A 12,983-nucleotide genomic window follows, 5' to 3' on the forward strand; every position below is an offset into this window, starting at 1 on the left:
AAAAGCATCAATTCTTCGGTGCTCAGCTTTCTTCCCAGTCCAACTCTCACATCCATACATGACCACTGGAAAAACCATAGCCTTGACTAGACAGACGTTTGTTGGCAAAGTAATGTCTCTGCTTTTGAATATGCTATCTAGGTTGGTCATAACTTTCCTTCCAAGGAGTAAGCATCTTTTAATTTCATGGCTGCAGTCACCATCTGCAGTGATTTTGGAGCCCCCCAAAAATAAAGTCTGACACTGTTTCCACTGTTTCCACATCTATTTCCCATGAAGTTGGGTAACTACTGTGTGGTAATTAAGGGGGCTTTCCCTGGTTGCCCAGTAGTAAAGAATCCACCCACTTGACAATGCAGGAGACTCTGGTTTGATCCCTGGGTTGATCCCTGGGTTGGGAAGATCCCCTGGAGAAGTAAATGGCAACCCACTCCAGCCTGGGAAATCCTATGGACAGATGAGCCTGGCGGGATACAGTCACAAAAGAGTTGGATACAATTTAGCGACTCAACAAGGAAAACAACAGTAATTGAGAGAATGTATAGACTCTGGAATTAAATGAGACTTGTTTCAAATCCCCACCTTCTCTCTCTACTATCTGTGTCACCTTTTTGAGTCTCTGTTAAGTTGCTAGTAGTGCCCCCTTGTGAGAATTAGAGAATAGAAATATCACATTTGAAGATGTCAAAAGAACTGCAAAATCAAATAGTGTACACTTTTAGAAATTTGAAAAAAATAAATCATAACAAAGATATATAGGCAGCATTGTTTATGACAGCAGAGAATATAGAAAGATAAATCTAACAATAGATTTATAATATACTAACATTATAGAATCTATAAGTTAAAAAGAACACATGTGGATGTGTGTAATGAATACTTAAAAATGTAGGGAAATATTGTCATCAAATTTAAAAACAGGTTGGTTAAAAATTAATATGTCCAATGTAAGTCCATTTTTGTTTTATTAAAATAAAAAGAAAAATCCCTCACAAGTGCAGTATGTGTGTGTCTATGAGGTGCTCAACCTACATGTGCCTCCCTCTGTCCAGCTTCCTAAAATGCAGCTCTTTCAGTGAAGACTAAGCTGATTGATGTAGAACTCATTACTGCAGCCATCAATAAGAAAGCAGTCAGGATTATTTCTTGCAGATGTGGTAGGACTGTCAGAATTCTGTTTTCAGCAACACAGTAATTATGGTCCTCTTCAAATGGGAAGGCAGGGGCACAGTGACGAGCTTATCGTGGATATTATCCAGGGCTCAGCGGTGAAAAAGTCACTTGCAATGCAGGAGACACAGGAGCCACAGGGTTTGATCACTGGGTGGGAAAGATCCCCTGGAGGAGGACATGGCAGCCCATCTCAGTATTCTTGCCTGGAGAATCCCACGGAAGCCTGGCGGGCTACAGTCCATAGGGTCACAAAGAGTCGGACACGACTGAGCATGTACACACGCAATCATTTCCAAGGTATCCCTTTAATCTAGTGGCAAGGGAATTTTCTGAAATAACTCTAAATTTCAGCATAGTTTAAACATCCTTCAAGCAGTGAAGAACATGTGTTGTTATCACCAGTTTGGGGGGCTGCAAACTCTTTCTGTCAAGGGACAGAGAGGAAGAGTCCCTGGCTTATAGCCTATTGCCAAGTAAGTATGGCTGCACCCCAATAAAACAACTTTTGAACATTGAAATTTGAATTTCATGTAACTTTCAAGTGTTATGAACTTTTTAAAACCATTTAAAACTGTAAAAACCCTTGTTAGCTTCTCAGGCCATACAAAACAGGTAAGAGGTCGCAGCTGTAGACCACCAGCACCAACTTCCTGAGGAAGGCCCAGCCAGCGTTAGCACAGAGCCCAAAAGAACAGAAGATGCTCTGTAAATGCTTATTGAGTGAGTTGAATGGAGATTACCAGCTAAGCCCAACGATGCCTCAGATGTAAAAACATACAAAAACATCCCCAGACATTTACAATGCAGTTTCCACAAACTTCCTTCACTAATATACTTAATGTTTTGTGACATTTACATTTGTTTTCATTTATTTTCTAACAGCTTTGGCACTGTTATGGAAAAATGGAGCTTAAATGGAGTTCCTAAGTAGAGCCCTACTTTATAAAGGTCCAAATACAGGACATAGCCTATAATGGTTTAATTTGTGATTATTTCATGGGAACCAGCAAGGTCCAAGGTTAGACACACTGCAGAGAGGAGCCTGGATGAGCGGACAACAAAGCACTCGGTTCATTAATGTGTATTTTATCTTCACATGGAGGTTTTCACATAATTTAAGCTTTCTTTCTGCTCATCTTTATATTGCCCACGAGTTACATGTCCTTCAGTGGCTCCCCATGCACACACAATGAAAACTGTTTCCCATGTGGTGGTGATGGCCCCTGTGCCAGCCCTGCCCATTTTTCTGGCATCTTCGTGTACGCAGCATCAAGGCTGGCTGCATCAATGCACAACCTGCCTGTGCTTCCATCCTCATCTGTGAGTAGGGATAGGTATTTATTTAAATTACAGGGTTGTCCAAGTAACGAATGTGGTAACATGTGCACTCTGAAAATAAAGAGTGGCACCAAACTCTATCTTAGCTAAATGTCACAAAGGTGTTAACTGTTCTCTTGTAATTAATTTTTTTATATACCTGACGGCTCCTTCTACACTGGAAGCTTCTAGAGGGCAGAAACTACACCTCACTCATCTATCATCAGTTCTACAGCACAGTTCCTTGTCTGACACATGGCAGGAGATGCTCCCTTACTGTGCTGAAGCAACTAAACAATGTTTATAAATAACAAGTGAGGACATTAGAAATCTTAGGGACTTCTCTGGTGGTGTAGTGGATAAGAATCTGCCTGAGAATGCATGGGACACTTGTGATCTCTGGTCTGGGAAGATCCCACATGCCAAGGGGCAACTAGGCCCGTGTACCACAACTACTGAGCCCCAGGGTCAGCCCTTGAGAAGCCCCAAAGCCAAACCAGAGAGTAGCCCCAGCTACTCTCAACTACAGAAAGCCCATGCACAGTGACGAAAGCCCAGCACAGCCAAAAGTAAGCAAGTAAAAACTGTTTAAAAGATTAGGATGAAAGGAATGGAACTTATAATTACTCTCACTTTCCTAGGTGTGTAATGTTTTTTTAGTCTTGAATCTTTATAAATTCTAGTAAGAAACTGAATGTAGTAAAAAGTTTTACAAGAAATGACAAACACAGATAAAGTTCACTATAAATTTTAATCCATGATATAAAAGGGAATACCTTGTATTAGTAAATAAAATATAATGATCACATTCAATTTTGTAAATACTTCTATGGCACAGAGAGATTTCCTTCAGATCCAACCTTGTAGTTGTGTTTTGTCTGCTTTTTGAGAACACCGCCACAGTAGTAAACCATGAAGAACATGAGTAAAGCTTGTTAAAGATGACTGTCACAGAGGTACTGTTTAAATTCAAAAAGCAGAGTTCATTTAGTCACTGAATTCATTAATGAATTCCCTTATGTAGAATAAAAGGTGATGCTCCATGCTTATCAGGACATAGTGGTTTCTCCCAGTATAATCAGGAATCTAATCACAATACTTAGGACCTGGGAAAACTTCCTTTTCAGTCATATCAACGTTGTTACTTCTTAGGTTCTGACATTATCATTACAGAAAAGTACTTTTTCTTGAGGGAACGGCAACTTAATAGTGCTGATATGAATACAACAAATCCAAAGCAATGCTCAAAACATTGATTGAGGAATTTTTGAGAAGTTTAGCTTTAACTGTAACAACAAATAAAAGAAAGATGGTTAATTATATCCTCTTTTCAGAGGGTGAAAAGCTCTTAAGGTTTCTTGACATTCTGTAGAATGTATAAGCTTCCTTCAAATGTTTTAAGATTGAAATTACAGCTATATTAATAACTTTGGAATTTAGCCTCATTGAATGAAATTTCATAACTATTTAACTGAAAAAACACTGTAAAATTTGACTAGGAATTATAAACTCTTAAAAGATAATTTTCAAGATACATGCCTACAGACAACCTAAGTGTAAAATTACATCTTTTTTGATAATTCCTGGCAGTTCATGCCTCACTTCCCAAATACACGAATAATGAAAACAGAGTTCTCATATTCAAAGGATGGGGCTTCTTCCCTTTTTAAAATTCATCAGGCTCTCAAGTGCCAAAAATGCGAAAAACTGCACACATGGAAACACAGTCTCAGCCCAAAGGAACACATACTTCTGTATACATATATTTCCTAAAACAAATCAGTCCTGAATATTCAATGGAAGGACTAGTGGTGAAGCTGAAGCTCCAATACTTTGGCCACCTGATGCGAAGAGCTGACTCATTGGAAAAGACCCTGATGCTGGGAAAGATAGAAGGCAGGAGGAGAAGGGGACAACAGAGGATGAGATGGTTGGATGGCATCACTGACTCAATGGACGTGAGTTTGAGCAAACTCCAGGAGATGGTGAAAGACAGGGAAACCTGGCGTGCTGAAGTTCATGGGGCTGCAAAGAATTGGATACGACTTAGCAATTGAACAATATATATATAGTCTTCTTTATGAGATTAGCAGGATAAAATAAAGGGTTAGATTTTTCACTGTCTCTCATGCTACCTGGTAAGATGAGACCCAAAGTAGGTAGAGTACTACCAAGAGATTACACAGTGATTGGTGAACTGGCCTAAAATAATTAGGCTTTTTATTTGTAATTCCCTTTTAAAAGTTGTCGTATGACAACAGCTTCAATTTATGACAGCAGATAAAAGAAAATGAGGTGCCATGCTCTATTAATCAAAATATTCTAAGATAAAAGAAAATACAAAACCTGAAAATAACTTCAGTGCTCTAGACCACTTAGAAAGTTATAATTATTAAAATTCTGAATAAAAAGGTCTTCAGAACAGATCCATCTCAAAACTATTTTACAAACTTTGGAAAAAATAGGCAGATTTCAAATGACTTGAACTCTGATTTACAGATTTCATACAGTCTGAGTTTTCTTTTTCCCTTGCAGTGCAGCTTTGCTTTGAAACCTCTCATACCAGTAATTGCTTCTTTATGCTGAAATAAAACTCTGTTTGTTCATTAATTTCCTGTACATCCCATCTGGTTTCAAAAGCAGCTCTTCATGTTTCCCACACTCGATGATTCTCCCCTGGTCAAGTACAGCTACCACGTTGGCGTTCTTAATCGTGGACAGACGGTGGGCAATGATGAACACTGTCCTTCCTTCCATCAGTCGGTCTAGAGCTTGCTGTACGAGGTGCTCATTCTCAGCATCCAGTGCACTAAAGAGGAGAGCCCACAGGAAGGCAAAGGCGTCAGTGCCACGCACACTGTTCACACGTGTGTTTCCTGGTACACATACGTGAGCCCCTCCTAAGCAGCTAATGTGATCAAAACTGCAACTCCCTGGGTCAACTGTCTAAATTTTATAAAGTTACTATCAAAAAAAGAAGCTCTGAACCCTTGATCTCCAGAGAACTGCCATGTAAGTTAAAAAGGATTCTTCACATCTGCTGATAAGTGACGAAGGATTCATCACAAAGGTCTGAATTGGACCTAGAACCCTCAACTTACAATTCATCCTGTTCCCTGCCTCCCAACTGACATGATTAATTCATATCCCATCCCTTTAAAGTGTAAGGTGTTCTCAACCATGTCACTTGAAATACAGAAGAGTAAGTTTCTGATAAAGAAAGAATTTGATTTAATATAGTTACACATTAAGATATCCTCACCTGGTTGCTTCATCTAGGAGAAGAATTTTGGGATTCTGAAGGAAAAACATTAAAAAGAAAGATATAATTTTATTAGAAAAAAATAACTCTCAGAAATAAAAAGAAATAAAGTATTGATATATGATACAACATGGATGACTCCTGAAAACACCCTAATGAAAGGAGCTGGACATAAAAGTCTATGAGTCCATTTACAGGAAATGTCCGGAACAGGTACATCTGTAAGGGCAGATGTGTGGTCACCTGGGCTTGGGGTAAATGGGGAAATAAGCTGGGTGGGTATGTGTGAATGTTATTTTGGCGATGAAGAAAAGGTTCTAAAATTGATTACAGTGATGGATGCACAACTCTGAATACACGGACACTGAACTATATGCTGTGCATGGGTGAACTATATAGCGTGTGAATTCTACCACAATAAAGCGTCTACAGAGGATGAAAAACAGTTCATATGTGCTTGAGATCAGCTCATAAATGGAAGAGTTAGAGATGACTTTAAACCATTGTCACCGTGATCAATGACCCGGATGTTTATAGTGCAGCTTTATTCTGCAGGCGAAACAACTCAAAGTATTAGATGGGGCTCTAAAGTGAGTCAGATAGTCTAACTCTCAGGGTCCTCTTGGAGTAAAGTGAGTCAGATAGTCTAACTCTCAGGGTCCTCTTGGAGTTTAGTTAGGAGCAGTACACACAAAATTGAAAAGAAAGAAGAGTCAGCCAGTGTATATAACAGATAAATTCTAGCCTTGCCTAGGAATCTATCCACAAGAAATGAAAACATAACCACACAAAAACTTGTACACCATTCAGAGCAGCACTATTTCTAACAGCCCTAAACCAGAAATAACTCAAGTGTTCATTAACCTATGAGTCATAGACAAATTGTGGTCTGTCCCTACGAAGGACTGGAAACGAGCAAAGTACTGATATGGCTACAACATGGAGGAATCTTAGAAGCTATACTAGGAAAGGAGGCTAGAAGCAGAAGACCACTGTTTGATTTCATTTACCTGAAATGTCCAGAAAGGCAAATCTAGACAAAGTGAAAGTAGATTATTGGCAGATGGGGCTGGGAACACAGAAAGGTTGCTCAGGTGTATCAAGGTGATAGAAATGTGCTAAAACTGGATTATGATGGTTGCACAACTCTGTAAATTTACTAAAAGTCACTGAAAAGTACATTTAAAACGACTCAGTTTTATGATATGCAAATCATGCTTCAGTAAAGCTGTTTTTTTTAATCACCTTTTAATCTGAGGAGAGTATTTATTTAACAAAGGAGAAGGCCATCATTTCCTAAAATATGCCAGTGCCTGTGAATTTCAGCTTCTCCGTTTCCTCTTAGGAGTCTCGTGTAAGCATTTCAAGTCTGTACCATTCAGTCTGTTGTGCTCATTCTCAGTCGTGTCCTTTGTGATTCCATGGACTGTAGCCCTCCAGGCTCCTCTGTCCATGCGATTCTCCAGACAAGAATACTGGAGTGGGTTAACATTTCCTCCTCCAGGGCATCTTACCGACCCAGGGATTGAACCTGCATCTCTTGCATCTTCTGCACTGGCAGGTGAATTCTTTACCACTGAGCCACCAGGGAAGCCCAAGATTCAGTTGAGCAGGTTATTAAATACTATACAAGTAAGTATATTTATACTGTTTCGGTATTTTGATATAATTACTGTTTCTCCAGTTAGAGACTGTATGCTTCTTTAATTTAATTTTTTTTTATTGAAGTATAGTTGATTCACAATGTTGTACAAACCTCTGCTGTACAGCAAAGTGACTCCGTTATACACATATAGACATTCTTTTTTCTTTAATACTCAGTATGCTACTTGACGGAAGATCTATGTGTTAAACTTTTCTCCCTCTGATAATTCCAGCACTGTACTGAGCTCCTGGTACCCAAGAAATACTTGTTAAATTTGAACACAGTCAGTGGAATTCCCAACTCATCTTTCACCAGAGCTGTCCACAATATACCTACCCACCTCCTCCAAAAAGAAAGGAGAAAAATTGTACATTACTAATTACAAGGTCCCTAATTAAGAACAATGCCAAAACCCCCCAACCAAGTGGCTTCAGGCTTACCTTAAGCAGAGCACGGGCAATTGCAATTCGCTGTTTCTGCCCACCTGACAATGACAATATATATATATATTTTAAACTGAAGGTCTTAACAAAAATTCTTGGTAATAGGCTTTACTGATATGTCATGTGACAATCCGAAGGTATCAAGTTGAGATAGATGAGAGAATAGAAACATGTTTGAAATATATTATTTCCTCATCACTCTAGAGATGAATAATAAGAATTATTATCACGGCTAACGCTGAGGGATTCCTATGTACCAGGCATTTCCTAAATGCATTACACATATTATTTCATTTCATCTCAAAAACAAACCTGTGAAGTAGATTCTATAATGATTCCCTTTTCACAGATGAAAGACTGTGCCATGAACACCCTGCAGGAGGCCTCACAGCTGGTCAGTGCACTGCCGAGGTCTGCACTGTGCGTTCAGTTCAGTTCAGTCGCTCAGTCGTGTCTGACTCTTTGCGACCCCATGAACCACAGCACACCAGGCCTCCCTGTCCATCACCAACTCCGGGAATTTACCCAGACTCATGTCCAGTGAGTCCGTGATGCCATCCAACCATCTCATACTCTGTCGTCCCCTTCTCCTCCTGCCCTCAATCTTTCCCAGCATCAGGGTCTTTTCAACTGAGTCAGCTCTTCGCATCAGGTGGCCAAAGTATTGGAGTTTCAGCTTCTTCAATATCAGTCCTTCCAATGAACACCCAGGACTAATCTCCTTTAGGATGGACCGGTTGGATCTCCTTACAGTCCATGGGACTGTCAAGAGTCTTCTAAACACCACAGTTCAAAAGCATCAATTCTTTGGCATTCAGCTTTCTTTATAGTCCAACTCTCACATCCATACATGACTACTGGAAAAACCATAGCCTTGATGAGGCGGACCTTTGTTGACAAAGTAATGTCTCTGTTTTTTAATATGTGGTCTAGGCTGGTCATAACTTTCCTTCCAAGGAGTAAGCATCTTTTAATTTCATGGCTGCAATCACCACCTGCAGTGATTTTGGAGCCCCAAAAAATAAAGTCAGCCACTGTTTCCCCATCTATTTGCCATGAAGTGATGGGACCGGATGCCATGATATTAGTTTTCTAAATGTTGAAGTTTAAGCCAACATTTTCACTCTCCTCTTTCACTTTCATCAAAAGGCTTTTTAGTTCCTCTTCACTTTCTGCCATAAGGGTGGTGTCATCTGCATATCTGAGGTTATTGATATTTCTCCTGGCAATCTTGATTTCAGCTTGTGCTTCTTCCAGCCCAGCATTTCTCATGATGTACTCTGCATAGAAGTTAAATAAGCAGGGTGATAACAGACAGCCTTGATGTACTCCTTTTCCTATTTGGAACCAGTCTGTTGTTCCATGTCTAGTTCTAACTGTTGCTCCCTGACCTGCATACAGGTTTCTTAAGAGGCAGGTCAGGTGGTCTGGTATTCCCATCTCTTTCAGAATTTCCCACAGTTTATTGTGATCCACACAGTCAAAGGCTTTGACATAGTCATTAAAGCAGAAATAGATATTTTTCTGGAACTCTTTTGGCTTTTTGATGATCCAGCAGATGTTGGCAATTTGATCTCTGGTTCCTCTGCCTTTTCTAAAACCAACTTGAACATCTGGAAGTTCACAGTTCACGTATTGCTGAACTGTGCATGGGCTGTGCTTATCACCACACGTTTGCTCTCCCCTCCCCCAACAGAGTGTCTCTTGTAGTAGGAAAGGAAAAGGAAACTCAGGAGAGTTAGGGTTCAGAGCAGTGCGTGAATTGGATGACAGCAAAGGCAGCTGGAATGGTAACGCTCCTGTTTGCCCAGAGCATGACTCTCTGCTTCCACTCTCACTGGCTCTCTCTCCCAGCCCAGGGAGCAGCTTGCATGTGTGGGAGCCTGTGCATGCGTGAGACCGGGGGCGGCAGAGAGAGCAGCCACTCTAGCACCCCCTGATTTGTCTGTCAGTTTTAACTCTACCAAACAAAGCGGGTGGGGTGAGCAGGGGAAATGCAGAAGGACAGAAAGTGGTGACTCCCCTCCTCAATTCTGTTCCACTGGCCCTCTGCTCTCCTCCAGGGCCACTAGCCTAACTTAAAGCTGATGGAGTCTCACAGCAGGACACAACTCATTCCTTCTAAGTTAGTTCATCATGTGAGAAAAGTCAGTTCCATTCTTGGTAATGAGTTTTATTGGCTGAATATACTTCTTATTTCATCTAAAAGAAGTTAATCATTCAAACTGAAATGAATGGTACTGCTGAAAGCTGTCCTCAACCAGGCAATCCCACCCTCACAACGAGGAAGGGAGGAAAAACCCTTTCTATCTGAACCTCTCTGGTTGGTGGGGGTCCGAATGCTCAGTCTGGGTGGGCAGAGCGGCCAGTGAGGGTTTTAGTCAGCTCTGAACATCCCAGGTGCCAATGAGCACACAGGGTGTGTGCTGCTAGAAGCCCACCCCTTCCTCCACAGTGGACTGAAACCTTCAATTACTTCACTGGGAGACAGAGCCTGGGAATCCTGGCGAAGGGAAGGACACACAGACTCTGCCCCCAGAGAGCAGGGGATGCACCGGTGGGCAGAGCACAGGCACTCCCAGTTCTGCACCTCCATCTCTGTCAGTTCCCAGCATCCTGCCCAAGGACACGCTGTCCCAGGGATGCAGAAACAGTTCTACGGCCATAACTTACCCCATCCATCAAAAGCAGGTTTTTATCTACTGCCTATAGTTTTAACAAATCATACACAACAATCTTAGAACATTTTTGTGTTAAACTATCTATAGCCTAAGTTCAAGCAGAAAGTTTAGTGTTGGAAAGGATTCCTGCTCCAGCCTTCACTCTGACATGGAGGCCTCCAGCCCTGCTCGTGCAGATCTAGTGACAAAGATCATCATGAAAGGAAGCACTTCTCGATATTTGTAATAAAAACAAAACAGAACTGTGTTTAACCAAAATTTTACTTCTCTATTTTTGGGGGGGCTCCAAAATCACTGCAGATTGTGACTGCAGCCATGAAATTAAAAGATGCTTACTCCTTGGAAGAAAAGCTATGACCAACCCAGACAGCATATTAAAAAGCAGAGACATTACTTTACTAACAAAGGTCCATCTAGCCAAGACTATGGTTTCGCTAGTAGTCATGTATGGATATGAGAGTTGGACTATAAAGAAAGCTGAGTGCTGAAGAATTGATGCTTTTGAATTGTGGTGTTTATAAGACTCTTGAGAGTCCCTTGGACTGCAAGGAGATCCATCCAGTCCATCCTAAAGCAGATCCGTCCTGGGTGTTCATTGGAAGGACTGATGCTGAAGCTGAAACTCCTATACTCTGGCCACCTGATGCGAAGAGCTGACTCATTGGAAAAGACCCTGATGCTGGGAAAGATTGAAGGCAGGAGGAGAAGGGGATGACAGAGGATGAGATGGTTGGATGGCATCACTGACTCTATGGACATGAGTTTGGGCAGGCCCTGGGAGTTGGTGATGGACAGGGAAGCCTGGTGGGCTGCAGTCCACGGGCTACAAAGAGTAGGACATGACTGAGTGACTGAACTGAACTGAACTTACTTCTCTATCCATTGGTCCCACTCCTGCACTTGAAAGCAGCAGAACTGTTTCTCTTTCCCTGCTGTAACTCAGCCCCCATAATGCGACCTGACTCGCTGCCTGAGCTGACATCACAGCGAGTCCCACCACTGGAGTCCCAGTGGCGCCACAGGCCTGCGAGCGCCCACTGTCCACAACAGGACATGATGGACTCTGCCTGGGTCAGGTCTGGACCAGGGCCTCTCTGTGGTTATTACATTTTAAAAGAGTTGTTTAAAAAAAAAAAAAAAGACTGTGACAGAGACCACATGTAGCCTACAAGCCTAAATCATCTACTCTCTGGCCTTTTATAGAAAAGCTTGTCAGCCCTGGGTCTACACACAATCTCCTCCAGCTGCACGTCTCCTCTGACTCAGTCTCTGCCTCCCAGGATAAGTCATCCTGCCATCCAGTATCTGTCTTACTTTCAAGGATCTTGAATCGTAAAACATCTATTCTCAGATGAGAAAAAGCGGCTGTGGCTGAATACTGCCCAGTGGGACATCCAGTGGGAGCCTGGAAACACCTCTGGGGTGGACAGTGAAGGGAATTGGGGAATTGTCACATACAAAAGAGATCTGAGAAAACAAAAATGTTCACTTCATTAACTCTAAGGACAAAAGCCTAATTAAAAAATAACACTGCGATAGGAAATGTTTGGAGAGTTTTTTGGAGCAGAGACGTTTTGCGACAAAGAGTAACAAAAACGCACCTGAGAGGAGAACGCCCTTCTCTCCGACCACAGTGCTGAATCCTTGAGGGAAATTTTGGATGAAAGCAGCTGCATTGGCTACAGCGGCTGCCTGCTCTATCTGCTCAGCGGTCACTGCGGCGGGGTTGTCTGCACCATAAGCAATGTTCTCCGCAATTGAGCAAGAAAACAAAATTGGCTCCTACACATTGGAAAGAAAACATACTTACTGAAAATTTCAAAAGGCCAGTAATACAGTGAAGCTTAGTACAATATTTACATCTAAGAACTTTTCCCAGAGAATATATACTGGGTTTTTTTGGGAGGTTCTATTTTCTCATTCTCCATCAATTTACCCCACAGTGTCTAAAAAATTCACATGTCAGCATGAGCAGGACTGACTTTACCATCTGAAGATCACCACTGCAGGATCCTGCCCTCACCCTGCATGTAGCAGATGCTCTGTAAATGCAAGTCCCCTTTCCCAAGGAAGACCTCGACCCCGTCTGCGTTCTCCAGCTGCCTGCCTTCCAAGGACGAAGGGAGAATCCATCTCTTTCTGTCACTTCTTGAAACACAAAGCAGATGGAAAAGTGGCATTTGCAGAGAACTATTCTGTGGAATTGTCCTAAAAAGCTACCAAACTCCCAGCGTCTTCCTCTATCCTTAATGAGGACGGCACTGCTGTTACCCTAGCACTCCTGAGCCAAGCCCATCACTGTCCCCAGCCCGTCCTCAGAGGAGTGGGGCTGAGGGGAGGTTCACTGGAGGGAGAAGCCCAGGAGTGGGGGAAGGTTTGGGCTTGTCTGTTGTGCACAAAACTTGGTAACAGAAATATAAATAGCTTGTCAAAATCCCCCTGCACTAAGTGGTCTTGTAAAA

The 12,983-nt window shown here is 41.8% G+C and overlaps 1 protein-coding gene across 1 annotated transcript in view; it reads right to left on the minus strand.

Annotated features, from left to right (window-relative positions):
• Positions 1 to 4,679: 4,679 nt before the first annotated feature.
• The window catches only part of ABCB10 (ATP binding cassette subfamily B member 10), a 32,586-nt gene continuing 24,282 nt past the window's right edge, over positions 4,680 to 12,983 (minus strand). The window contains exons 10-13 of the mRNA XM_025284479.2: positions 12,123 to 12,303; positions 7,838 to 7,881; positions 5,753 to 5,787; positions 4,680 to 5,299 (exon numbers count right to left, since the gene is read on the minus strand). Of these exons, the coding sequence (XP_025140264.2) occupies positions 5,068 to 5,299; positions 5,753 to 5,787; positions 7,838 to 7,881; positions 12,123 to 12,303 (492 nt within the window). The 3' untranslated portion in view covers positions 4,680 to 5,067. The remainder of the gene's footprint in view (positions 5,300 to 5,752; positions 5,788 to 7,837; positions 7,882 to 12,122; positions 12,304 to 12,983) is intronic.

Source organism: Bubalus bubalis, chromosome 4, assembly GCF_019923935.1.
Source record: "Bubalus bubalis isolate 160015118507 breed Murrah chromosome 4, NDDB_SH_1, whole genome shotgun sequence".
Lineage (NCBI taxonomy): Eukaryota > Metazoa > Chordata > Mammalia > Artiodactyla > Bovidae > Bubalus > Bubalus bubalis.